This window comes from Pelophylax lessonae, assembly GCF_965119305.1.
Source record: "Pelophylax lessonae genome assembly, chromosome: 5".
Classification (NCBI taxonomy): Eukaryota; Metazoa; Chordata; class Amphibia; order Anura; family Ranidae; genus Pelophylax; species Pelophylax lessonae.
The window spans coordinates 417716662-417741427 of NC_138772.1; the positions used below are offsets into that span (position 1 = coordinate 417716662).

Consider the following 24766-nt stretch of genomic DNA (forward strand, 5'->3'; position numbering starts at 1 on the left):
CAGTAAAACTGCAGGAAAGGGCACTGGGGGGCAATGTAATGTGAATTTTTTTTTATTTTTTTTTATTTTGAATGGTATCAGTGTGTTTGGTGTGTTTTACATTTGAATTTGCCGCCGGTTCCACTCCCCGGCGGACGTCACGTCACCGGAGACGGAAGTCGGGGCTCGCAGACGATCGGGAGGAAGCTCCGCCGCCGCATACCGCCCGCATTCTTCGCTGGATCCCGGAGAAAAGGTTAGTAAAACCTCTACCAGGATCCAGCGATCTTCCTAGCAGTACCCCGAGTGTGGCTCGGGGTTACCGCTTTTGGCTCTAAAATCTAACCCCAAGTCACGCTCGGGAATACCGCTAGGAAGGTTAACATGGTTGTTAAAGCGGTAGTATCCCGCTTTTTGACACTTTTACCTACAGGTAAGCCTATAATAAGGCTTACCTGTAGGTACAAATAATATCTCCTAAACCGGAACGGTTTTGGAGATATTTACAGTGCGTGCGAGCGGCGCATGCGCTCTGAAGGTCCGGGGGGACCTTCAATTATGTTTGCCGGAGCTTGCCGGAAAAATCACTTCCGCGCGCATGCGCGGGAGTGACGTCATCGCGGCTCCGGCCAATCATCGCGCCGGAGCCGTCTCTTCCGGCCAATCAGCGCGCCGGAGCCGCCGAACCCGGAAGAGACTGCGAGGGATCATGGTAGCGCCCGCAGAGATGTCCGGGGGTCCGTGTCGGGGCTTCGTTTTAAGGTAAGTTACACATAATGTGCTAGTATGCACTTGCAGGTTTTTTTTTTTTTTTTTAATAGGGTTTACAACCGCTTTAAGAGATTTGTGTCGAAATTTGCGTTTTTTTGGGAAATTTTTACATGTGTGAAAATATCGGCCAATACTGATATGCGATCAGCAAAATATCGGTATCGGCAACGAAAAAACGATATTGGTCGATCACTAGTAATAAGCCCCTCCCACTAGGAGTGACCAGGTAGAGCCAAAGGCTTTGACACGCCCAGGGGACGGGTTCCCTGGGTTATTACCCCTGGCCTCACAGTTGCATCTTCAGTTTAGTTGCAAGCAGTGAATAATAACCAAAACCCAACTCTTCAGAGAAAAGAGGGGTGGGAGCTACGGCCGTCGGACTCAGAGAAATGGATTTTATGGTATGTAAAAAAAAAAAATCACATTTTCTCTTTCGTCCACCGACAGACGTAGCTGCTGCTTTAATCATAGACGGATGGGGCGTCCAAAAGCAGTAACCATTGAGGGGTGGGGAAAGGACAGACTTAAAGAGTCCAATTCCCACAGCTAACATAGCCAACTATATAACATGGAGCCCAACAAGCAAAAACTGGGGCTCAATTGTAATAAAACCATGAAGGAGAAGGAAAAGTAGACTGCTCCTTAAAGCGGAGTTCCGGGCACAAAATCTATCTTTTTTTTTTGTGCCCGTCCGCTAGTTCTCCATCACCTGAAAAGGAATTGGATAGTTAGGTTCTTTTTTTTTTTTTTTTTTACTCACCTTGTAATTGAAGATCGAAAATACTCACCTCAGTGTACTTCCTCCCTCGGCTCCGCCGTCACTTCCTGTCTCGCGATGATTCCTGAGAGCTGAACGTCATCGCTCCCAGGAATCAATGCGACGGCACCGGCCCCGCTCGTCACTTCCGGGGCGTCGCCGCATTCCCCTGCTAAACAGCTTCTGGGCTGAATGAGCCTTCACAGGGAAAGGAGGAACCTGACCCTTGGGTGAATAAACCTGAACAACCGTCTGTCTGATCCATCTCGAAATGGACGTAGCGAGCGCAGCCAAACCTTTGCGAGGACCGTCCGAAAAGGACAAAGAGAGTCAGATTTTCTAAAGCAGTGGTCCTCAACCTTGGCCTACAGGGCCCACTAACAGGCCAGATTTGCAAGATAACTGAAATAAATCACAGGTGATATTCATTTGCTGCTCAGTGATTGCAGTACTCTAGTCTGCATCTCCCCAAGGTAATACTTAAAATCTGGCCTGTTAGTGGGCCCTGAGGGCCGGAGTTGAGGACCACTGTTCTAAAGGACTCAGCAACCGTCAGATAAACCCTTATCACACGAACCACATCCAGAGAGTGCAAAGGCAATTTCCTTGGGATATTTAGGCTTCGGGCATAAGGAAGGCAACAGGATGTCTTCATTAAGGTGAAAATATGACACCACCTTAGGGAGAAAAGACGGATTAGGTCGGAGTACCACTTTATCCCTGTGAAGCACCAAATAAGGCGAACAACAGGACAGTGCCGCCAACTCAGATTCTGCGAGCAGAAGTAATAGCCACTAGGAATGCAACCTTCTGCGACAAAGAAAGAGAAATCTCCCTGATAGTCTCAAAAGGAGTATTTTGAAGAACAGATAAAACCAAATTTAGGTCCAGCGGTGGCAACGGGGATCTCCTTGGGGGAGCCAGATGACGCACCCCCTGAATAAAAAGTAAGAATTAAGGCATTAGTAGCCAACGGATGTTGGAAGTAAATAGCCAAGGCGGACACCTGGCCCTTGAAAAGTACCCAACACCAACCGCTGCTCAACCCCTTTTTGTAAAAAGGCCAAAACCCTAGCTATAGAAAATAAGCGAGGGTGCAGCTGCAGCGATTCACACCATGAAATGTACCATTTCCACATGCAATGATAGATGTTCCTGGAAATTGACTTCCTGGCCTTCAAAAGGGTAGGAATCACAGAGTCAGACCCCTATCCCTCAACACCTTGCTTTCAACAGCCAAGCTGTTAAAGCCAGCGACCGTAAAGCAGGATGGAAGATCGGTCCTTGAGATAGTAGATCTTCTCGCAGAAGAAGTCTCCATGGAGGGTCTACGACCATTTTTACCAGGTCTGCGTACCAAAACGGCAGAGGCCAGTCTGGTGCCACCAGAACGACCAAAATGCCTTCCATTGCCATCCGGCGAAGAAACCTCAGCAGGAGTATGAGCAGAGGGATGGCATAGATCAGGCAATACTGGCTCCAAGGAGCCACCAGAGCGTCTGTGGTATCGGTGTAGGGGCTTCGTTTTAAGGTAAGTATTTCGATGCATAATAGCGCATTATGCCTTTGTCCTGTAGGGTTTTTTTTTTTTTTGGGGGGGGGGTTTCGGTGAGCATACAACCGCTTTAAGTAGCAGAGGGGGTTGTTAATTAGTTTCAGCTCCTTTGGTGGTAATGAAATTAACTACAAGTGCACAAAATGGGCAACAACGAGGCAACCTCCAAAACAGGAGTGGTTTTACAGTGACTGACTTTTTTTCACTTGTTTTGTATTTGGCTAGGGTCAGTGTCACTACTGGTAGCATGAGGCAATACCTTGACCCTATAGAAGTTGCACAGGCAGTCCAACTCCTCCAGGATGGCACATCAATACGTGCCATTGCCAGGTTTGCTGCGTCTCCCAGCACAGTTTTAAGAGCATAGAGAAGATTCCAGGAGACAGGCAGTTACTCTAGGAGAGCTGGACAGGGCTGTAGAAGATCCTTAACCCATCAGCAGGACCGGTATCTGCTCCTTTTTGCAAGGAGGTACAGTATGAGCACTTGCAGAGCCCTACAAAATGACCTCCAGCAGGCCACTGGTGTGAATGTCTCTGACCAAACAATCAGAAACAGACTAAATGAAGGTGGCCCAAGGGCCCAGACATCCTCTAGTAGGTCCTGTGCTCACTGCCCGGCACAGTGGAGCTTGATTAGCATTTTCCATCGAACACCAGAATTGGCAGGTCTGCCACTAGCGCCGTTCTTTTTACAGCTGAGAGCAGGTTCACCCTGAGCACGTGATTAATATGAAAGGGTCTGGTGAATGCTGCCTGTAACATCGTTCAGCATGACTGGTTTGGTGGTGGGCAAGTGACTTTCTGTGGAGGCAAATCCATGGAGGGGCACACAGACCTCTACAGGCTAGACAATGGCACCCTGAATGCCATTAGGCATTGGGATGAAATCCTTGGACCCATTGTCAAACACACTGGTGCAGTTCGTCCTGGGTTCCTCCTGGTACACGACAAAGCCCAACCTCATGTGGTGGGAGTATTCCGCCAGTTACTGGCGGGATAAAGGAATTCATACCATTGAATGGCCCCCACACTTGTCTGATCTAAATCCAATAGAACCCCTCTGCGACATTATGTTTCAATCCATCCGATGCTGCCAGGTTGCACCTCAGTCTGTTCAGGTGCTCAGCGATGCCCCGGCCCATCGCTGAGCTCCTGAGGGAAATACCCCAGGACACCAGCCGTCGTCTCATTAGGAGCATGCCACTACGTTGTCAAGCATGCATACAAGCACGTGGGGGCCATAAAAACTACGGAGTACCATTTTGAGTTGCTGCAATGAAATTTCAGCTAAATGGGCTAGCCTGCTGCATCATTTTTTCACTTTGATTTTCGGGGTGTCTTTGAATTCAGCCCTCTGTATAGTGATAGTTTTCATTTTCATCAAACAATGTGGCATCCTTTCATTCCTAACACATCACCCAGTCCATATCATTAAAGATATGCAGAATTATATTTTTACCCATTGAGATCTGATGTGTTTTCAAAAAAATTAAAGGAACACTTTGAACAGTGTATCTCAAGCATTTCTTTCTTTTAATTTTAATGGTTATGTCTTAAAGCTAGCGAAAACCCAAAATTCAGTATCTCAGAAAATCAGAATACTACATAAGGACCAATAAAAAAAAAAAAAGCAGAGTTACACTTACCGGTAACTCCTTTTCTAGTAGTCTTCCAGGACAGCCCATGAGACCTAGGGCTCCTCCTACCAGGACATGAAACACAAATAAAAGGCGTCGCCCTAGTCCTCACGTTCAGTATTCTCGAGAACCGTAGGACATCCTGTAAAACACATATACATAATACAAGACAACACCGGGTGGGAATACGGCTGTCCTGGAAGACTACTAGAAAAGGAGTTACCGGTAAGTCTAACTCAGCTTTTCTCAAGTCGTCTTCCAGGACACCTCATGAGACGATGAGCCAGAAACGTACCAGTCTAGGGAGGGACCACTGCCTGGAGCACCTTTCGACCAAACGCCTGTTCCTGAGAAGAGAGGAGGTCCAGGCGATAATGTCTAACAAAGGTCGAAAAGTTAAACCAGGTAGCTGCCTTACAGATTTGCTCTGGTGAGGCACCAGCCCTTTCGGCCCAAGACATGGACAAGGCCCTTGTTCAATGTGCGTTGATAAATGGTGGAACCACATTCTTTGCTGAATAGGCTTCTGTAATAGTCTGTCTTATCCACCTAGCTATGGTGGCTTTTGAAGCTTTTGTCAACCCTATGTGTACCAGTGAAAAGCACAAATAGGGTATCACACTTCCTAAAGGTTTTAGTCACCTCCAGGTAGGCCAGAAGAGTTCTTCTGACATCCAAAAAACAAATTCTTTTCTTTCTCATCATTTGGAGAGCTACAAAAAGGTAGGTAGTACAATATCCTGTGCTCTATGAAAGGAAGTAGCTACCTTAGGTAAAAACCCTGGATCGGTTTTTAACACTATTCTATCTTCAAAAATCATAAGAAAGGGCTCCCTAATTGAGAGAGCCTGCAACTCACTGACTGTGAGCTGACGTCACTGCCACTAGAAAAGAAGTTTTGAGAGGGAGTAGTCTTTCTGTTAAATCCTTCAAGGGTTCGAAAGGGACTGTCACTAAAGCTTGAAGGACCAGAGATGGGTTCCAAGTTGGACATGTTCTGACCACTATAGGCTTTGTCCGGGCCAGTGCCTTGAAGAACCTAGCTATAATGGGATATTCCAGCAGGGAATACTGAAGAAATATGCTAATGGCGTCAGCCTGCACTTTCAAAGTACTAAGGGAGAGGCCCTTATCGATGCCCTCGATAAGATGGTACAGCTGGAGATGTCCTGTGATTTTCAGCCATCCAAGAGTTAAACTTTTTCCATACCTTGGAATATATGGCTCTCGTGACAGGTTTTCGACAATTGATCAAGGTCTTAAATACCTTGTCTGAGAATCCCTGGGAACTTAGTATCTGCTCTTCAGATACCAAGCTGTTAGGTTCAGGGATCTGATGTGTGGGTGAGTCACTGGACCCTGAGTCAACAGGTCCTGTCTCCAGGGCAAAACTATTGGAGGCTTGGAGGACAGGGCCTGCAGTCGTGAAAACCATGGCCTTTTGGGCCAAAAGGGAGCTATCAGAATCAGGTCTGTATCCTCTTGGAAGATTTTCTGGAGGACCTCTGCTATTAGCCTGACTGGAGGGAAGGCATAGCAGAGATTGAAAGACCATGGGTTCGCAAAGGCATCAACCCCCAGGGACTGGTCCCCTTAGTTCAGGGAAAAAAACCTTCTTGTTTTGCTTATTGTTTGAGCTGCAAAAAAAGGGTCCACTTCTGGAAGGCCCCACTTGGCCGCAGTTTCTGCAAAAGTTCCTTGGGTTGAGGGACCAATTGTCCCGACAAACCTGGTGGCGGCTGAGGTGGTCTGCTAAGACATTCTGAGTCTCCTTCAGATGAATAGCTGAAATGGAGGCAAGATTTAGCTTGACCCAAGAGAATATTTTCTGGGCTATGTACTGTAACCCCCGACTCAGTGTACCTCACTGTTTGTTGAGGTACGCCACCGTAGCTACAGTTGTATTCAAAATGATTCAACCCCCTAATGCTGTAAAGGGTTTTAGGGAATTTAGTGTACATTTGTAATTGTATTCAGAATGAAATCCTACAAGGACTTCTTAAAGAACCATATGCAACTAAAATGACATCAATTGGTTTTGTAATACAGTAATAAATGTTTCTTTTGTGAATTCTTCATTGACACAATTATTCAACCCCTTAAAGAGTCTTTTTCCAGTTTCTGATCTGAATCCACCGCTACTAGGAGGTCATCCAGGTAGGGGATGATCCTAATGGACTTTAGTCTCGGCGGGGCTACAGCTTCCCTCAGGACTTTGGTAAAGATATGAGGGGCTGAGGATAACCCGAAGGGCCGCGCCCGTAGTTGATAGTGTCTGACCTCTGGTCCTAGCTTCACTGTAGTGAACTTCTGGTAAGCCAGGTGAATAGGGATGTGGAAATAAGCATCCTTTAAGTCCAGTATAGTTATGACAATATTTCAGATACAGCAGGCTTCCTATGGAATACACCAATTCCATGTGAAAAATGCTTGTACCTTATCGAGAGATTTAAAAGTGTGTTGATTTAAAGTCAATTGATAACTTCCGAGGGTTTTCTTATCACCAAACTGTGGGAATAAAACCCATTGCCCTGTTCCTTCTTGGAACAGGTATCAATACCCTCTGATCTACTAAGTTTCCGTGGAGACTTGGAGCAGCTGCTTAGGCTTGATCCTTGGGGAGACTGGTAATTAATAGCTTCTCTGGGAAGTGAATCCCAGTCTGTAACCTGTGGACACTAGGTCCAAATTCAAAAAGGGATTGATGTATTTTCCTTCTACTGTGGGAGGAAGGCCCTTAATCTTCTGCCCACTCTGCGAAAGGAGTCCTTGCGGTTTGGCGGGGTGCTTGAAGAGGGTTAAACAGGATGCTCCCCCTACCCCTACCTTTGTGTCCAGTCCAGTGTTTCTTTAATGAACAAATCACTGGCTGGCAGGGGCACTTGAACTCACAGCTCTTATCATTACGAGCCTGGTATTCTATCACCTACGCCGCGCCAAGCCTGCTTGGACACGGCCTGAAGCTCACACGGCCCTTGTTGTTTACCCCTGCCCTGAAAGAACTTTCGGGTATATGGGGATATTTTCTTTCCTGGAATTTACTTCTTTTTGTCAGTAGTACGTTCCAGAGCTTCTGTCAGCCCGGAGCCTGAAGAAATGGTCACCTGTAAAGGGGAGACTACAGAGGCATAGTTTGGAAGTACAGTCACCAGACCATGACCTGAACCAGAAACTTCTCCTGCCAAAGTGAATCAGCCAAAAAAAAACTCACTGCTAAGAGATTGATTGCCAGTGATTGGTAACAAGATCACACACTGAGTTGTCTGTTCAGGGTGATGGGGGAGATCGGTGTAATCCGCACTCATCCTCCTCCATTCATCATTTCTGTATTTCCATAAGGAGGAACAGGTAAGGATCAACCTCTCTGACAATTTATTTTGGAATTTTATTCCATAGTTCTTTGCTGTCATCAAAGGCAAACCTCTTTTTAAATTTTAAAGAAAAATGGTTTCCTTTCAGGATTTTCCCATTCCAGCTTGATTGTATTTTAGCAAGGAGCTGTGTATACATAAGATCATGCCAAAAAAAATCTACTGCCAAGTGATTGATTGCCAGTGATTGGTAATCACACACATACCCTGCTCTAGCAAGGAGTGTCAGGGAAAAACTCTAGCATTTTTCTTATGGATTGTATACATAAGATTATGCTTGCACCTTCTCCACTTAATTTCTAGTGTAACATACGCTGCTTTAAGCAATTCATCCACATCTTTAAGGGATAATTTTGAATCTGGATCCTTCACGGGACTTCTTTCCCTGGGTCTCTCCCCTGCCCAAACCCTTTAACTGAGAAATGAGGGGACTCCAATTCTTCCCTTGTGTCGTCACCATACACTCTCTGTGTTGGTTTAGACTAGGTATGCACCGATCCGATTTTTTTTGGCCGATATCTGGCGTTGTGAAATCGCCGATACCGATCCGGAGCTACACACAAAGCAAGCGGCTGCAGTACAGAGCAAAGCCGCTGCTTTATGTGTACGGCTCCTCCATTCACAGGCGGAGTGCATCTGATATCACTCCGCCTGTGAGCCGGACCTATACAGGAAGTAGCGGCTCCCATGCCATACTACTACTACTGCACCTGGTAAGGGATGGCTTAGCCGTTACCAAGCAAAAACCGGATCGGCCAGTGTTACTGATCCATCTAAAATGGCCATATCGGCGCCGATATCCTATCCGAATATCGGATCGGTGCATCCCTAGTTTAGACACAGATGTAGGGACCTAAGTAAAAGGTCAACATTCTTTTGGGTGGATACATTAGAGTCATCTTTAACAAGATTATCAAATACATGTGCGGCACGTTTTTGCTCCATGTGGAACTTAGCCTAGTCCCGCAAACTGCACATTTCTTTTTGGGGCTGCGTCTTTGGTGTCTATAACGATAAAAAACATAATTAGTTATGACTTCCCAATTCACCCTCCCACACAATGTGTACAGGGTAAAGAAATAGTGCCCCCTTCTACCAACCCGATTTAACTTACAAGAAAAGGGAAGGGGAAAAGACCACCACAGGTATATGCTGGAAGGGATAATTCCCCATCGCTTACCTGGGAGGTGCCGGTGCCAGAGCCTGCCTCTACCGCCTGAGCAGATGCTGCAATCCATCCTGCTCTGTGTGGTCCGCAGCCTGTGCTGGGTTTTCACCTTACACCGGTGGCCCAGATATCTCCTGTTCGCGCCTTTAGGAAATCGGAACTACTGTTTCCGGTGCCCGCGAATGACGTCGCTGCGCCGGAAGTGACCTGTGCCGCTTCCTGGGAGCAGAGTGCAATGCCGGCATTCCGCCCCCTCTGCTCGTGGCGGCAAATTCAAACTTGCAGGTTTCCCTGCTGAATTGGCGGCGTCACGGGTACACAGCCTGTGCTGCTTCAAGGATGCCGCCACAAACAGAGAAGACTCCCCCTGCAATTCCACTGATGACATCCACGGTCCTGCCCCTATGGACCACAAGATACAGGAGACAAAGCGGTAAGCCCCCATTGCAACAAGTCATGGTACCACACTTGGGCTGGAGAAGACGCATCTTTCAATCCCGGTCTTTTTAGGACAGTTCCATGAGACCCGGAGCCTCAGTTCCTAGGACCATGTTACCCCCTGTCCGGAGGAAACACTAAAACTGAAGGTGACTAGGGCGACGCCTTTATTTGATTGGAATGTGTTTCCTGTCCTGGTAGGAGGAGCCTTAGGTCTCATGGGCTGTCCTGGAAGACAACTTGAGAAAAAGGAGTTTTAATACAGAAATGTTGGTTTACTGAAAATAATGTCCAAGTACAGGAAAGTATGCACTCAATACTTAGTCAGGGCTCCATTTGCATCAATGTGGCATGGCATGGGGCGGTCACAGCCTGTGGCACTGCTGAGGTATTATGAAAGCCCAGGTTGCTTTGACAGCAGCTTTCAGCTCGTCTGCATTGTTGGGTCTGGGGTCTCATCTTCCTCTTGACAATACCCCACAGATTCTCTAGGGAAGTGGTTCTGAACTCCTGTCCTCAGGACCCACTAACAGGTCTGATTTTAAGTATTACCCTGAGGAGATGCAGACTAGAATACTGCAGTCACTGAGCAGAAAATGATATCACCTGTGATGTATTTCAGTAATCTTGCAAACCTGGCCTGTTAGTGGGTCCTGAGGACAGGAGTGGAGAACCACTGCTCTGGGGGGGGGGGGGGATTGCCCAATCAAGCACAGCGATAGCATGATCATTAAACCAGGTATTGGTAATTTTGGCAGGTGTCAAGTCCTGCTGGAAAATAAAATCAGCATCTTCATAAAGAAGGTTAGCAGAGGGAAGCATAAAGTGCTCTAGAATTTCCTAGTAGAGAGCTGCGCTTACTTTGGACATAATAAAACACAGTAAACCAACACCAGCAGATGACATGGCTCCCCCAAATCATCACTGACTGTGGAAAATTCACACTGGACCTCATGGAACTTGGATAGCCTAAGATAAATAAACGTCCAATCAGTCAATTTCTGCACCATCACCCAAAACATAATTATCAAAAATGTATATGCTGTAAAGAGAGCTATATCGGTGCAGAACCAACTGCTATGAGAGACAGAGATCAAACGAAAAAGGTATATAAAATATACTTTTATTATGAATACATTTAATAAAATACTGTACGGCATTAGTACAGTTAGACCAAGACCTACATGCACATAAAGACAATAGACATATGTGGACCTCTTAACCGCTTGCAGACCGCCGCATGACTATTTATTGCGGCGGTCAGCGCTTACTGGGCAAAGCGACCTCTAGGAGGCGAGCGCGCGCCGCTGGAGGCGTGCTCCCGCCCCCGCTCGTTCAGTGACATCCCCACGCGAGTGACCAGCGGCTCCGATGTCCGCCGGTCACTCGCGATCTCCCGCTGGAGAGGGAGAAAGGCAGGCGGCTAATGTAAACAAAGCCGCCTGTAATTCTCCCTGAAGTAACTGCAGAGATCATATGATCCTGCTATGTAGGATCGTATGTCTCTGTGGTTACATCACTAGCCAAGCCCCCCCCACAGTTAGAAACACGCCCCTAGGGATATATTTAACCCCTTGATCACCAAAAAATTTAACCCCTTCCCTGCCAGTGTCATTTTGACAGTAACAGTGCATATGTATAGCCCTGATTACTGTAGTAATGTCACTGGTACCCCCAAAAGTGTCAAAAATGTCAGTCAAGGGTCCGATCTGTCCACCACAATGTCACAGTCCCGCAAAAAAAAAAAAAAAAAAAAAAAAAAAAACGCAGATCGCCGCCATTACCAGTTAGAAAAAATAAAATAGAAATTACATAAATCTTTCCCGTAGTTAGTAAACGCAATAACTTTTGCGCAAAACCAATCAAAATAGGCTTATTGCGATTTTTTTCACCAAAAATATGTAGCAGAAAGCAAATTGGCCTAAAATGTTAAAAAAAATTTGATTTTTACATTTTTTTTGGGGAATTTCATATAAAAAAAAAATGTGAAAAATATTGTTATTCTTTTAAAATTGTCACTCTTTTTTTGTTTATAGTGCAAAAAGTAATAAAAAAAACTCAATTTCATTTGGGTACAGCGTCGCACGACCGCGCAATTGTCCATTAAATTCACGCAGTGCCGAATCGCAAAATAGGCCCTGGTCTTTGAGCAGCCAAATCCTCCGTGGCTTAAGTGGTTAATAACACCCTACACATGACCAAGTCAAATATACATTATTTTTCTATCATTTGATATAGCTTGATACTCACAAATCAGAGATGGTCCCATATATACATTATATATATATAGTACAGACCAAAAGTTTGGACACACCTTCTCATTCAAAGAGTTTTCTTTATTTTCATGACTATGAAAATTGTAGAGTCACACTTCAAGAGGTAGTCACCTGAAATGGTCTTCCAACAGTCTTGAAGGAGTTCCCAGAGATGCTTAGCACTTGTTGGCCCTTTTGCCTTCACTCTGTGGTCCAGCTCACCCCAAACCATCTCGATTGGGTTCAGGTCCGGTGACTGTGGAGGCCAGGTCTTCGGGCGCAGCACCCCATCACTCTCCTTCTTGGTCAAATAGCCCTTACACAGCCTGGAGGTGTGTTTGGGGTCATTGTCCTGTTGAAAAATAAATGATAGTCCAACTAAACGCAAACCGGATGGAATAGCATGCCGCTGCAAGATGCTGTGGTAGCCATGCTGGTTCATTATGCCTTCAATTTTGAATAAATCCCCAACAGTGTCACCAGCAAAGCACCATCACACCTCCTCCTCCATGCTTCATGGTGGGAACCAGGCATGTAGAGTCCATCCGTTCACCTTTTCTGCGTCGAACAAAGACATGGTGGTTGGAACCAAAGATCTCAAATTTGGACTCATCAGACCAAAGCACAGATTTCCACTGGTCTAATGTCCATTCCTTGTGTTCTTTAGCCCAAACAAGTCTCTTCTGCTTGTTGCCTTTCTTTAGCAGTGGTTTCCTAGCAGATATTCTACCATTAAGGCCTGATTCACACAGTCTCCTCTTAACAGTTGTTCTAGAGATGTGTCTGCTGCTAGAACTCCGTGTGCCATTGACCTGGTCTCTAATCTGAGCTGCTGTTAACCTGCGATTTCTGAGGCTGGTGACTCGGATGAACTTATCCTCTGCAGCAGAGGTGACTCCTGGTCTTCCTTTCCTGGGACGGTCCGCATGTGAGCAAGTTTCTTTGTAGCACTTAATGGTTTTTGTGACTGCACTTGGGGACACTTTCAAAGTTTTCCCAATTTTTTGTACTGACTGACCTTCATTTCTTAAAGTAATGATGGCCAATCATTTTCCTGTACTTAGAATTTGTATTATGGCAAGAAAAAAGCAGCTAACAGTCTTTTCAGTAGGACTATCAGCTGTGTATCCACCTGACTTCTGCATAACACAACTGATGGTCCCAACCCCATTTATAAGGCAAGAAATCACACTTATTAAACCTGACAGGGCACACCTGTAAAGTGAAAATCATTTCAGGTGACTACCTCTTGAAGTGTGACTCCATAGTAATGAAAATAAAGAAAACTCTTTGAATGAGGTGTGTCCAAACTTTTGGTCTGTACTATATATATATATATATATATATATAGAGAGAGAGAGAGAGAGAGAGAGAGAACAAAGGCCGCTTATAAGCGTTTCAGACACTGAATCATCCGTGCAGAGGATCAAATTGCATTTATTTCAAAGCTTTATATGGAGCCAGTTTATACTGTTTGTCTTCCATGAAGAATGGGTTAACACTGATTTACCATGGCTTTGGAAAGAATCCCTATCCACCGTGGTCCAAAAACATGCCTGAAACGCTTATAGGCAGCCTTTGTTCTTCTCTCTTTCTTGGTCATGTTTACAATGTATTATGTGATTATAATTTTTCTATCAAAAAACTAAGTTATCAATTGTCTATATTTATACATTGTATATGTTTTTCTCTTTTTTGTTAGTATAACAATATTGTGAATCCTCTACACCAGGGGTGGGGAACCTTTTTTCTGCCGAGGGCCATTTGGGTATTTTTAAAATCATTCGGGGGCCGTACAAAATTATCAACTTAAAAATGTGCCTGTTATATTTAGTCAAACATTTAATTAACTCACCCCTAATGTGATGGCTGAAACTGCTTCCCTTTGGTGAGGGGTGTGATGTTAGCTGGTATTGATGATGTTGCTACTGGCAACTGGTTTTCCAGGTTTCCCCTCTCAAAATGCAGAGTGATTAGTGCCCCCATCAATGCAGAGTTATTAGTGCCCCCCTTATTGCAGAGGAATGAGTGGCCCCATCAATGCAGAGCGCATGGGGATTAGAGCGCCTCCTGATTACACACAGAGCAGGGTTCTTCTACTTACCTGGCGCGGGCGCTATCATACAAAGTCACGCCTCCTGGACCGACTCCTGTGCTAGACGTCACCACTGTGCTGTCTATCATAGGTAGGAGGCGTGACTTTGTATGACAGCAGCCGCGCCGGGTAAGCAGAGGAACCCGCTCTGTGTGTAATCAGGAGGCGTTACCCCTCCTCTTCCCCTCTGGAGGCAGCCCAATGGCAGGGCCGGATCAGATGGCTTCGGGGGCCGCATACGGCCCGCAGGCCTTAGGTTCCCCACCCCTGATCTACACCTACCTTTCCCTGAAGAAGCCAAGTAGGCAAAATGCATTGGACAACCTTACCTTGAGCCACTATAGGAGCATTCCCTTATGTACCTGTGTGGGGCTGGGTGTGGGTAGGGTGTTATTAAGAGGTCCACATATGTCTACTGTCTTTATGTGCATGTAGGTCCTTGTCTAACTGTACTAATACCATACAGTATTTTATTAAATGTATTCATAATAAAAGTATATTTTATATACCTTTTCATTTGATCTCTGTCTCTCATAGCAGTTGGTTGTGCACCGATATAGCCCTCTTTACAGCATATACATTTTTGATCATGAACTTGGATAGCCTCTCCACTCTTCCTTCAGGCTCTGGGACCTTGATTTCCAAATTAAATGCAAAATTTTCCAGAGTCTGTGATGATTGGGGGAGCCATGTCAACTGCTGGTGTTGGTGCGCTGTTTTATCAAGTCCAGATCAGCACAGCCCTCTACCAGCAAATTCTAGAGCACTTCATACTTTCCTCTGCTAACCAGCTTTAAGGATGTGGATTTCATTTTTGGGCAGGACACGGAACCTGCCCACACTGCCAAAAGTACCAATACCTGGTTTAATGATCATGGTATCACTGTGCTTGATTGGCCAGCAAACTCGTCTGACCTAAACCCCATAGAGAATCTGTGGGGTATTGTCAAGAGGAAGATGAGAAACACCAGACCCCAACAATGCAGATGAGCTAAAGGCAGCTATCAAAGCAACCTAGGCTTCCATAACACCTTGTTTAATGGTGTAGGAGGAAAAGTCTGGACTTTAACAGCACAACAAACTCAAATATTGATTAAAATGTAACTTTTAAAATGGAAGTTTTATTGAAGTTACAATCATTAAAAACATTGTTGTGCCATTAAAGTCCAGACTTTTCCTCCTACACCATGAAACAAAGTTATTAAGCCCCCGTTCACACTGGGGCGACCTGTCAGGCGACCTGGTCTCCTGACAGGTCGCCTTCCACAGAGAAGCTGTGGACCCGTTCTAATAGGAGCGACACAAGTCGCTCCGACTTAGAAAAAGGGTCCGGAGCTTCTTTGGGGCGACCCGGAGCGACCTGCATTGACTTCAATGTTATGAAGTCCGTGCCGGCCGCTCCAAGGTTGCGGTGCGAGCAGTGCGCCGGCGACCTGTGAGGTCGCCCCAGTGTAAACGGGGCCTTAGGATGAGCCACAGTTTGAGGCCATGTCAATAGGACCATGCTGTGAGGCCTTTTAACCACTTACCGCATAGTAACGTACCGATACGTCGGTACACTTTGCGGGTTTATACCGGGATGATGCCTCTAGCTAGAGGCATCATCCCGGTACCGTGGTTTGAAGCCGACGGTCGGCTTTCCGTCGGTAACGACCGATGCGGCTCGGGAGCCACTCGATCGTTACCCGGGGGGGCGGGAGGGGACTTCCCCCCCCCTCCCGCCGCCGCCTTCCGTGGCTTTGCCCGGGGCCTCCTGTCCCACCGGGAGCCCCGAGCACCCAGCCGGCACGTCCGCCGGCTGGATGGAGTCCCGATGAATGCCGGAAACGGCATCGATCGGGGCTCCGATGACGTAACCCGGAGGCGGCGTCCATGACGTCACTTCCGGGTTACTGTGCTGCAAATTTAAAAAACGGCTGTATGCAAAAATGCAGTTTTCGGCGTTTTGCATACAGGGAAGTGTAGTGGAGGGGTCTAGGGTCTTTTAGACCCTCGATCCCTCCATAAAGTGTACCTGTCACACATATTGCTGTCACAAGGGATGTTTACATTGCTTGTGACAGCAATAAAAGTGATCAGATTTTTTTTTTAAAAAAACCTGTAATAAAGTTTAAAAAAATAAAAAATAAATAGGAAAAAAAAAAAAAAAAAAAAATTGCCGCCCCCGTCACCGTTAGCTCGCGCACAAAAAAAACGTATACGCAAGTCGAGCAAGTGAATGAAATCGCTGTTCAAACCCCACATGTGAGGTATTGCCGCGTGCGCAATAATTTAAAAAAAAGAGCTACACTCTACCTCTAAACTGGTAACCGTTAAATAAATTTAAAGCGTCGCAGATTGAGATCTCTATTGACCGTAGTTTGTCGCCATCCCACGGGGGGGCGCAATTTTAAACCGTAACATGTTGGGTATCTATTTACTCGGCGTGACATCATCTTTCACAATATACAAAAAAAATGGGCTAACTTTACTGTTTAGTATTTTTTAAATGCAGTGAAATGTGATTTTTCAATTTTTTTCCAAAAAAATGGCGTTTTAAAGACCGCTGCGCAAATACCGCTTGACAAAAAGTTTTGCAATGACCGACATTTTATTCTCCAGAGTCTTTGCTAAAAAAATATACATAATGTTTGGGGGTTCTAAGTAGTTTTCTAGGAAAAAAAATACTGGTTTTAACTTGTAAACAAAAAGTGTCCGAAATAGGGCTGGGGCTTAAGTGGTTAACTACAGTATATGTTTTCCATAACACCTCAGCAGTGCCACAGGCTGATCTCCATGCCACATTGATGCACTAATTCATGCAAAATGAGCCCTGACCAAGTATTGAGTGCATACTTTACATGGGCATACTTTTCAGTAAGCCAACATTTCTGTAATAAAAACCCCTTTTTTCTTGGTCTTGTGTAAGGCTACGTTCACATCTTGGCGTTGCTATTTACAGGCGTTTTCTCAGGCATTTTTAGGTTGACTAGTAACCAATGGAAAAAAAATAAAACGCCTGTAATCTGCCCAAAAAGAAGCTCATGTACTTTTTTAAGCGTTGGGCATTTTGCTTAAAACGTCAAAACGCTCAGATGTGAACAGGGACCATTGAAATGAATAGGATTTGTCTTGTTGGGCGTTTTTTGAGCTGATCCTAGAGCAGAAAAACTCCCCAAAAACGCCAACATGTGAACTTAGCCTGATATTCTAATTTTCTAAGATACTGAAATTTGGGTTTTTTCTAGCTGTAAGCCATAATCATCAAAATGAAATGCTTGAAATGTATTACTCGGTGTGTAGGGCATCTATATGAAATATACAAGTTTCACTTTTTGAATTGAATTACTTAAAGAGGTTGTAAACTCGTATAAAATTTTTTTTTTTACAACCTGCAAGAGAAAGACATAATGAGCTAGTATGCATCGCATACTAGCTCATTATGCAATACTTACCTTAGAACGAGCCCCCGCCGTGCCGCTCACTCACCTGTATGACGAGCGACATGTTCAGTCGCCCGTCTTCCGGGATCGCGGCATCCGGCCATCTGATTGGCCGGAGCCGCGGTGACGTCACTCCCGCACACGCGCGCGGGAGCCGACGGTCACGGCACGGGGCTCTGAAGGAACGGCATGATCAGCCGTTCCTTAAGAGCGCATGCGCCAGTGACGTCACTGGCTGCATTAAAGGTAAATATCTCCTAAACGGTACAAGTTTAGGAGATATTTACAGTACCTATAGGTAAGCCTTATCATAGGCCTACCTATAGGTACAACTTGCCGAGGAGGGTTTACTTCCTCTTTAAGTGCATGAAGTTTTCGTTCACACTGAACACAAGTTTGTAATTGTGATTTCAAACCAGCATTTCAGTGCAACTTCGGAGGCAATTTGAAAGACATCTGTGCAAGTTCATGAACAGATGTCTAATGAAATCACCCTCGAAGTCACCAAAAGTAGGGCAGGAATTACTTTAATAAATCAGTGTGGCCCCTAGAGTTGACACCTCATCCCTTGAAATCCAAACACATATGAATTACACAGGCTCTGTGGCTGATAAGGTGGTAATAGAACTCACTTAGGGACTTATATTTGCTCGGAACCTGGGTAGTTAACGTTTCTTTGCACTTAAAGGGATGAGGTGGCAACTCTGAGCAGCGCTGCAAAGTCAGCGCCCCACCAACTTGGACAGTGCCGTTGCCAGCAACAGACTGCGATTTAACATGTCACATCGCACCAATGTGAACAGGGGCTGACTTTGTGATGATATTCTAATGTTATGACATGCACCTGTACACCTCACACAGGCAATGTGACAGACAGTGCTGCAGGAAACACAGGAAGCTCCCTCACTACCAGGAAAGAAGCTGGAGGACAACTCATTCCTGTGAAAACTTTTTTTTAAAAAAGTTTAACTAAAGTCAGCCCCCAGCCCAGACAAAAGACCCATCACCGCCCCCTCTACAGGGGCATGGAGGAACCCTGGTCATACACTGGGCTATGGAGGAGACCCCCTATATGAAGAGTATGAGTACACGCACCCAGCACACTGCTCCCCTGCGCCGTCACCAAACACTCCTCTCCCAGGCTGCGCAGCAGGCCCAGAGCCGCCTCACTCTGCAGCCCGGGATCCCCGGAGGACACCAGGCGGTGCAGCTGGTGCAGACTGCCCAGAATGCCGCCAGACGATTCATTCCGGAGCGCCTCGCTGCCTTCTCCTCCCTCAGAGCGGGAACCGCTGGAGCTGCTTTCCGACATGACACCAGCGAAGAACACCACACTGACAGGAGAGGCGGGAGAATTCTATACTTGACTTCCTGGAGACCGAGCCTCCGTCACATGACCAGCCCATTCATAAAGAGGCGGTCTAGTGAGCCGAGAGAACTTCTTTTGAAAGGCCACTAGTGGTCGCTGGAGGTGCGCTAAGAGAAAATCTCATAGCAGCTAGTTTAGCTGATGTGAAGAGGATGAAAGGATGATGTTATTTTGTATATAATTTTACAGATCAAATAAAGTTTTATTTAAAAAAGAGCTTAGTGAAGAGGATGAGGGACCAATACAATTTTTTTTCTTTTAGTCCTCATGCACACAGGGCATTTGCCCATCTCACCTAAATGCCTTTCCTCATTGCAGCAGCTTTTTAGCAGAAAAAAAAAACGCTTGATGCTAGACATGTTTAGGCTGCATTCACACTTGAGCGTAGCGTTTTTTACCGCGATTTTACCGCGATTTTTTCAGGCGTTTTTCATTGACATCTATCAAAAACGCTGGTAATCAGCCCAAAAAGAAGCTCATGTACTTTTTTCAGCTACAGGCGTTTTGCAAAACGCTCAGATGTGAACAGGGGCCATTTAAATGAATGGGGTTTTACTTGTTGGGCGTTTTGGAAGCGTTTCTTTTGAGCGTTTTTGGAGCTGAAAACGCCCAGGTGTGAATGGAGCCTTAGGCTGCATTCACATGTAAGCGTTTGGATCGCGGGCAGAACCGCCGCGGTTCCGCCCGCGATCCGGAGATTATTGCAAATCGCGGGACACCTAGTGTTGCCCGTTGATTTGCAATAGCCCCCCAAACGCAGAGCGATGTTGCCGCGATTTCCGCCTGCCGAATCGCGGCAACATCGCGCAAACAAAATCGCGGGACGCAATACGCTCCAAAGAAGCTCTACATGTGAATGGAGCCTTAGGCACATCAAGCACTTGGATGTTAATTCATTTCATTGGCCAGAATAATCATTTATTCAGGCCATTGAAAAGAATTAACACTCAAGCTCTTGATATGCCAAGCGTTTAACCACTTAAGCCCCGGAGGATTTGGCTGCTAAAAGACCAGGGGGTTTTTTGCGATTTTTTACTGCGTGATTTTAACGGACAATTGCGCGGTCGTGCGACGCTGTACCTAAACGAATTTGACGTCCTTTTTTTCCCATAAACAGAGCTTTCTTTTGGTGGTATTTGATCACCTGTGCGATTTTTTGATCATGCGCTATAAACAAAAAAAGAGCGTCAATTTTGCAAAAATAACAATATTTTTCACATTTTTTTATATGAAATTCCCCAAAAAAAATGTAAAAATCTAAATTTTTTAATATGTTCGGCCAATTTGTTTTATGCTACATATGTTTGGTAAAAAAAAAAAAATCGCAAAAAGCGTATTTTGATTGGTTTGCGCAAAAGTTATCGCGTTTACTAACAAAGGGAAAGATTGTCATTTTTGGTGTTTTTTTTTTTAACGCGTAATGGCGGCGATCTGCGATTTTTTTTGCGGTACTGCGACATTGCGGCGGACAGATCGGACCCTTGACTGACATTTTTGACACTTTTGGGGGGGTTACCAGTGACATTACTGCGGTAATCAGTGCTATACATATGCACTGTTACTGCAAAAATGACACTCGCAGGGAAGGGGTTAACTGTATTGGAGAGGGAGGGGTTAAGTGTGTCCTAGGGGCGTGTTTCTAACTGTAAAGGGACATGGCTATTGGTGTAAAAACAAAGCTCAACGGTCCTACATAGTAGAACCGTCTGATCTTCATTTTTACACCAGGGAGAATGACAGACGGCTTGTTTACATAAGCTGCTCCGCCTTTCTCCCTTCACCGGAGCGATCGTGAGTGACCGGTGGACGATCGGGTCCACCGGTCACACGCACTGACTTGTCAGTGAACGAGCCGCGGCGGGCGAGCGCCCGCCCGCAATTGGCTCGCAAGTCAGTGACAGGCGAGTGACGTACCCATACGTCACTCTGCCTGGCCGGGGCTGACCGCCGCAGTATATAGTCGTGCGGCGGTCGGCAACCGGTTAAACTCATCAAGTGTTTTTTCTGCCAAACAGCTCCTGGACACAGGATTGTTTTCTGCCTCTAAACGCCTGTGTGCATGGATAGGCTAGCATGTAGGGGGCATTTAGAGGCAGAAAAAAAAGCCAGATGCCCTTAACAGCAGCGTTATAAATGTCCAGTGTGCATGAGGCCTGAGGCTACATTCACACTACAGGCAGTCCCCGGGTTACAAACAAGATAGGGACTGTAGGTTTGTTCTTAAGTCGAATGTTTGTTGTAAGTTGGAACAGTACATTTTTTAAGTGTAGCTCCAGGCAAAAGAATAATTTTTACGTTTTTTGGATAGCATAGGGAAAGGTTAACACCCCTGTACCATTTGTTTTGCTGTCTCTACCTCTGTTCAGAAGATTTCACCTCACTTTCTGTCCCTATGACAACTGGATTTAGAAATTTTTTTTGTTTGTTGTGGAATCGAGGATTGGTGAAAAATTTTCAGTGGAGACACCGTTTCCCATGAGAACTCTTACAGAAGTGAATTTCCCTTCCTAGGGCTAGATTTCAACTCACTTCCTGTTGTCTCCCTCCGTTTGTAAGTTAAGCCCCGTACACACGTACCGATCGTCGGCATACAAACGTCGGCGGACGAAAGATCTGCCGATTGTACGCTTGTTAGTATGGTGCCTCCGACAGCTGTCTGCGCACATTCTGTGGACAAGAGTCTTTCTTGCAAGCATTTAAATTTTTGTATGCCGACACCAGAACGACCGCAGATTTGCAAGACTGGGCATGCTCAGAAAAGAAAAAACACAGGGAAAGTTAACCACTACATGACATCACTTCTGCAGTCGGCTGTAGTCGGCGGACAAAATTCTTGGGCAGTCTTTGCACTTTTCAACAGACACCGACATACCGGGGAGAAAAGACGAACGTTTGTATGCCGACGATCGGTACGTGTGTACGGGGCTTAAGAGTCGTTTGTAATGCCCCGTACACACGTGCAGATTATCTGCAGACTTTTGTCTGCAGACTTACCTTTTCTATGTAGTGCAAGGGCCTGCCGGATTGCATACAAATTGAAAGTGTTTGGGTTTGACCTCATATTATATGGTTTTGGTAAGTCTGCAGACAAAAGTCTGCAGATAATCTGCACGTGTGTATGGGGCATAAGTCAGATGTTTGTAACCCGGGGACTGCGTGTAGTAATTCAGACCAGCTCGAATTGTAGCAGCAACAAACTTCTGACTACTTCTGCAGCTGTGAACGTCTAGATGCAGCCGCTGGCCCCATTCGCTATAATGACAGGTTGCCAGCAGCCGCAGCTGTTAACGGCTCTCTGCACAGCCAGCGATTACTGTCAAAGCGGTGCATTTATTTTTGCTTTCCCGTGATCCAGAGCGAGCTTATAGGGAGCTATAGCCTGCTCTCAGCTGACGTGGCAGAGCTGCTCCATGGTCTGAAAGAATCACGACCATATTGTCAGGATCCACCCAGCTGCTTGATTGACCGCTGGATCCAGCTAATGAACCAAAGCCAGCTGTGCCCAACCCCTCTCCAGCCTGGTGCTCTAGTGAGTGCCGGAGGAGCAGAGCGGAGACTGTCAGCCACTGCTCTCCACTCTAAAGCCTCGTACACACGCACCGATCGGCCGTCTTTTGTCCAGTGTTGTTGTGTTGGTTGAAATGTGCTCTAGATTGCACACGAATTTTGTCGGCCAACAACAACCAACTGCAGAAGTGATGTCATGTTCTGGTCTACTTTTCGTGTGTTTTTTCTTCTCTGAGCATGCCCAGTCTTGATCATCACATTTTTGTCTGCCGAAATCTGTACTGACTGAGGAACAATCGGCCGTTCTGCTGACGGCCAACAAAAAATTTATAGCATGCACACCAGATTTTGTTCGGCCGAAAAGTCGCAGTCGGTGGTCGGAAGCATCATACTAACAAGCCGACAATCGGCCGATCGGACGTTGGCCGAAAATTTACGACCAACAATCGGTGCGTGTGTACGAGGCTTAAGCACACCATGAACTGAATGATCAGCAGGCATGTGATCACTCGAGCATATAGTGAACATGGGCCAGCTGCATCAGAACAGTGTTGCAGCCTAGAAGTGAGTATGTGTATTATTATTTATTTATTATTTTTAACTCCGTATGCCTCCTTTAAGAATTCTGTTTTAGTGCCATTAAGCTGAAATGTAACCATAAAAAAAAAAAAGAAAATGGGCCCAGGAGCTTATATTTACAGTATATTAGTACATTATGGAAGACTTACATGACTTGTGATCCTCTCCAGCACTGTACTGTCATATAGTCCCGGTCTTTTTTCTGGGTGTCGACTCTTCGGGGCTTGGTTGGCTAGCAGTGCCATGAATGTGTGCTGAGCTGTGCATGTGTGGTTTTGTATAAACAAATCCTGACAGGGAGAAGGGTTTACAACAGAAGAGAGCAATAAATGTCTCTCCTGAAAAAAACGGAAAATTTATATCAAATACTTACCGTAATTTTCCTTTCCTGATGGACTCCATGGCAGCATACGTTTGGGTAGTCCCGCCTCCACTCCTACCCTATAGGACCCCACTCCCATAAATCCTTGCTCCCTTTCAGCATTCGTGTTCTGTAACTAGCCTACTCAGGAACTGGGAGGGGACTCCTGCTGCCATGGAGTCCATCAGGAAAGGAAAATTACGGTAAGTATTTGATATAAATTTTCCGTTTTCCTGACAGACTCCATGGCAGCATACGTTTGGGAAATAACTCGCCAAAACACAATTGGGTGGGCAGATGCTGATAAATTTTAATTAACACCTGCAACAGATAACACTTGAGCACCAAAACCAACAGAAGAAAGAGCCGCCGGCTCAACACAATAATGTGTCATAAATGTATGAATGGACGACCAAGACGCTGCTCTGCAGACCACATCCGGAGCGACATGTCTTGAAGCTGCCCAAGAAGTAGCGACACCACGAGTAGAATGCGCAGTCACCGCTTTAGGAAGAACCAAGCCCTTCTCTCTATAAGCCCACTGAATCGCCTCTACTATCCAGGAGGCAATTGATCTTGAAGAGGCACGCATACCTTTGTTCTTCCCAGACAAAAGGATGAAGAGATAATCCGTCTTCCGGACAGAGGCTGTAGCTTCCAAGTACTGTCTGAGCGTGTTGCCCACATCCAGCGGATGGACTTCCGGAGGTTCGGCCGATGAATTGAAAGTAGGGAGAACAATTTCTTGGTTCTCATGAAAGACCGACGTGACTTTAGGCCTTGCTCCCAGCATTGGAATGAGGACAACTCTATCCGGAAAAAAAGTCAGAAAAGGTTCCTTACTTCCCAGACTTTGGATTTCTGACACCCTTTTAGCAGATGTGATGGCCACCAGAAAGACCGTTTTGAGGGTGAGATGTTTCAATGATATAGGATTTTCAAGACTTGAGCCAACCGATGATAAGAAGTCAAGGACCAGAGGCATGTCCCACTTGGGGAATCTCAGCTTCTTCTGTGGCCTTAGCCTTACTGCCCCTTTGAAGAATTGTCTGATCAAAGGATGTGCAGCCCAGGAAATTCCTGTGAACGCAGATATGGCTGAGACTTGTACTCGTAGGGCGCTTACTGAAAGAGGCAACTCCAATCCCGATTGAAGAAAAGAAAGAATATCTTGCACAGAAGGAGATGACCAGGACTTTCCTTTGGACTCTAGGAAGGAAGTAAACCTAGCCCAAATCCTTTCATAGGTTTTGTTCGTGCTTTGTCTTCTAGCACTCAAAAGAGTTGGTATGGCTACTTCCGGACATCCTAACGCTTCCAGCCTTCCCCTTTCAAAAACCAGACCCGAAGGTGCAGACGGGCTGGGCATGGGTGAAGGATGGAGCCCTGGGACAGCAGATCCGCCCTGAGAGGAAGAGGGACTGGGTCGCGATAGCTCAGTTGAAACAGTAGGGGAAACCACGGTCTGTTGGGCCAGAACGGGATTACTGCAACCACTTT

The 24766-nt window shown here is 45.9% G+C and overlaps 1 protein-coding gene across 1 annotated transcript in view; it reads right to left on the minus strand.

Annotated features, from left to right (window-relative positions):
- The window catches only part of PRKDC (protein kinase, DNA-activated, catalytic subunit), a 1165045-nt gene extending 1146246 nt beyond the window's left edge, over positions 1-18799 (minus strand). The window contains exon 1 of the mRNA XM_082258689.1: positions 18546-18799. Coding sequence (XP_082114815.1) covers positions 18546-18762 — 217 coding nt within the window. The 5' untranslated portion in view covers positions 18763-18799. The remainder of the gene's footprint in view (positions 1-18545) is intronic.
- Positions 18800-24766: the final 5967 nt, after the last annotated feature.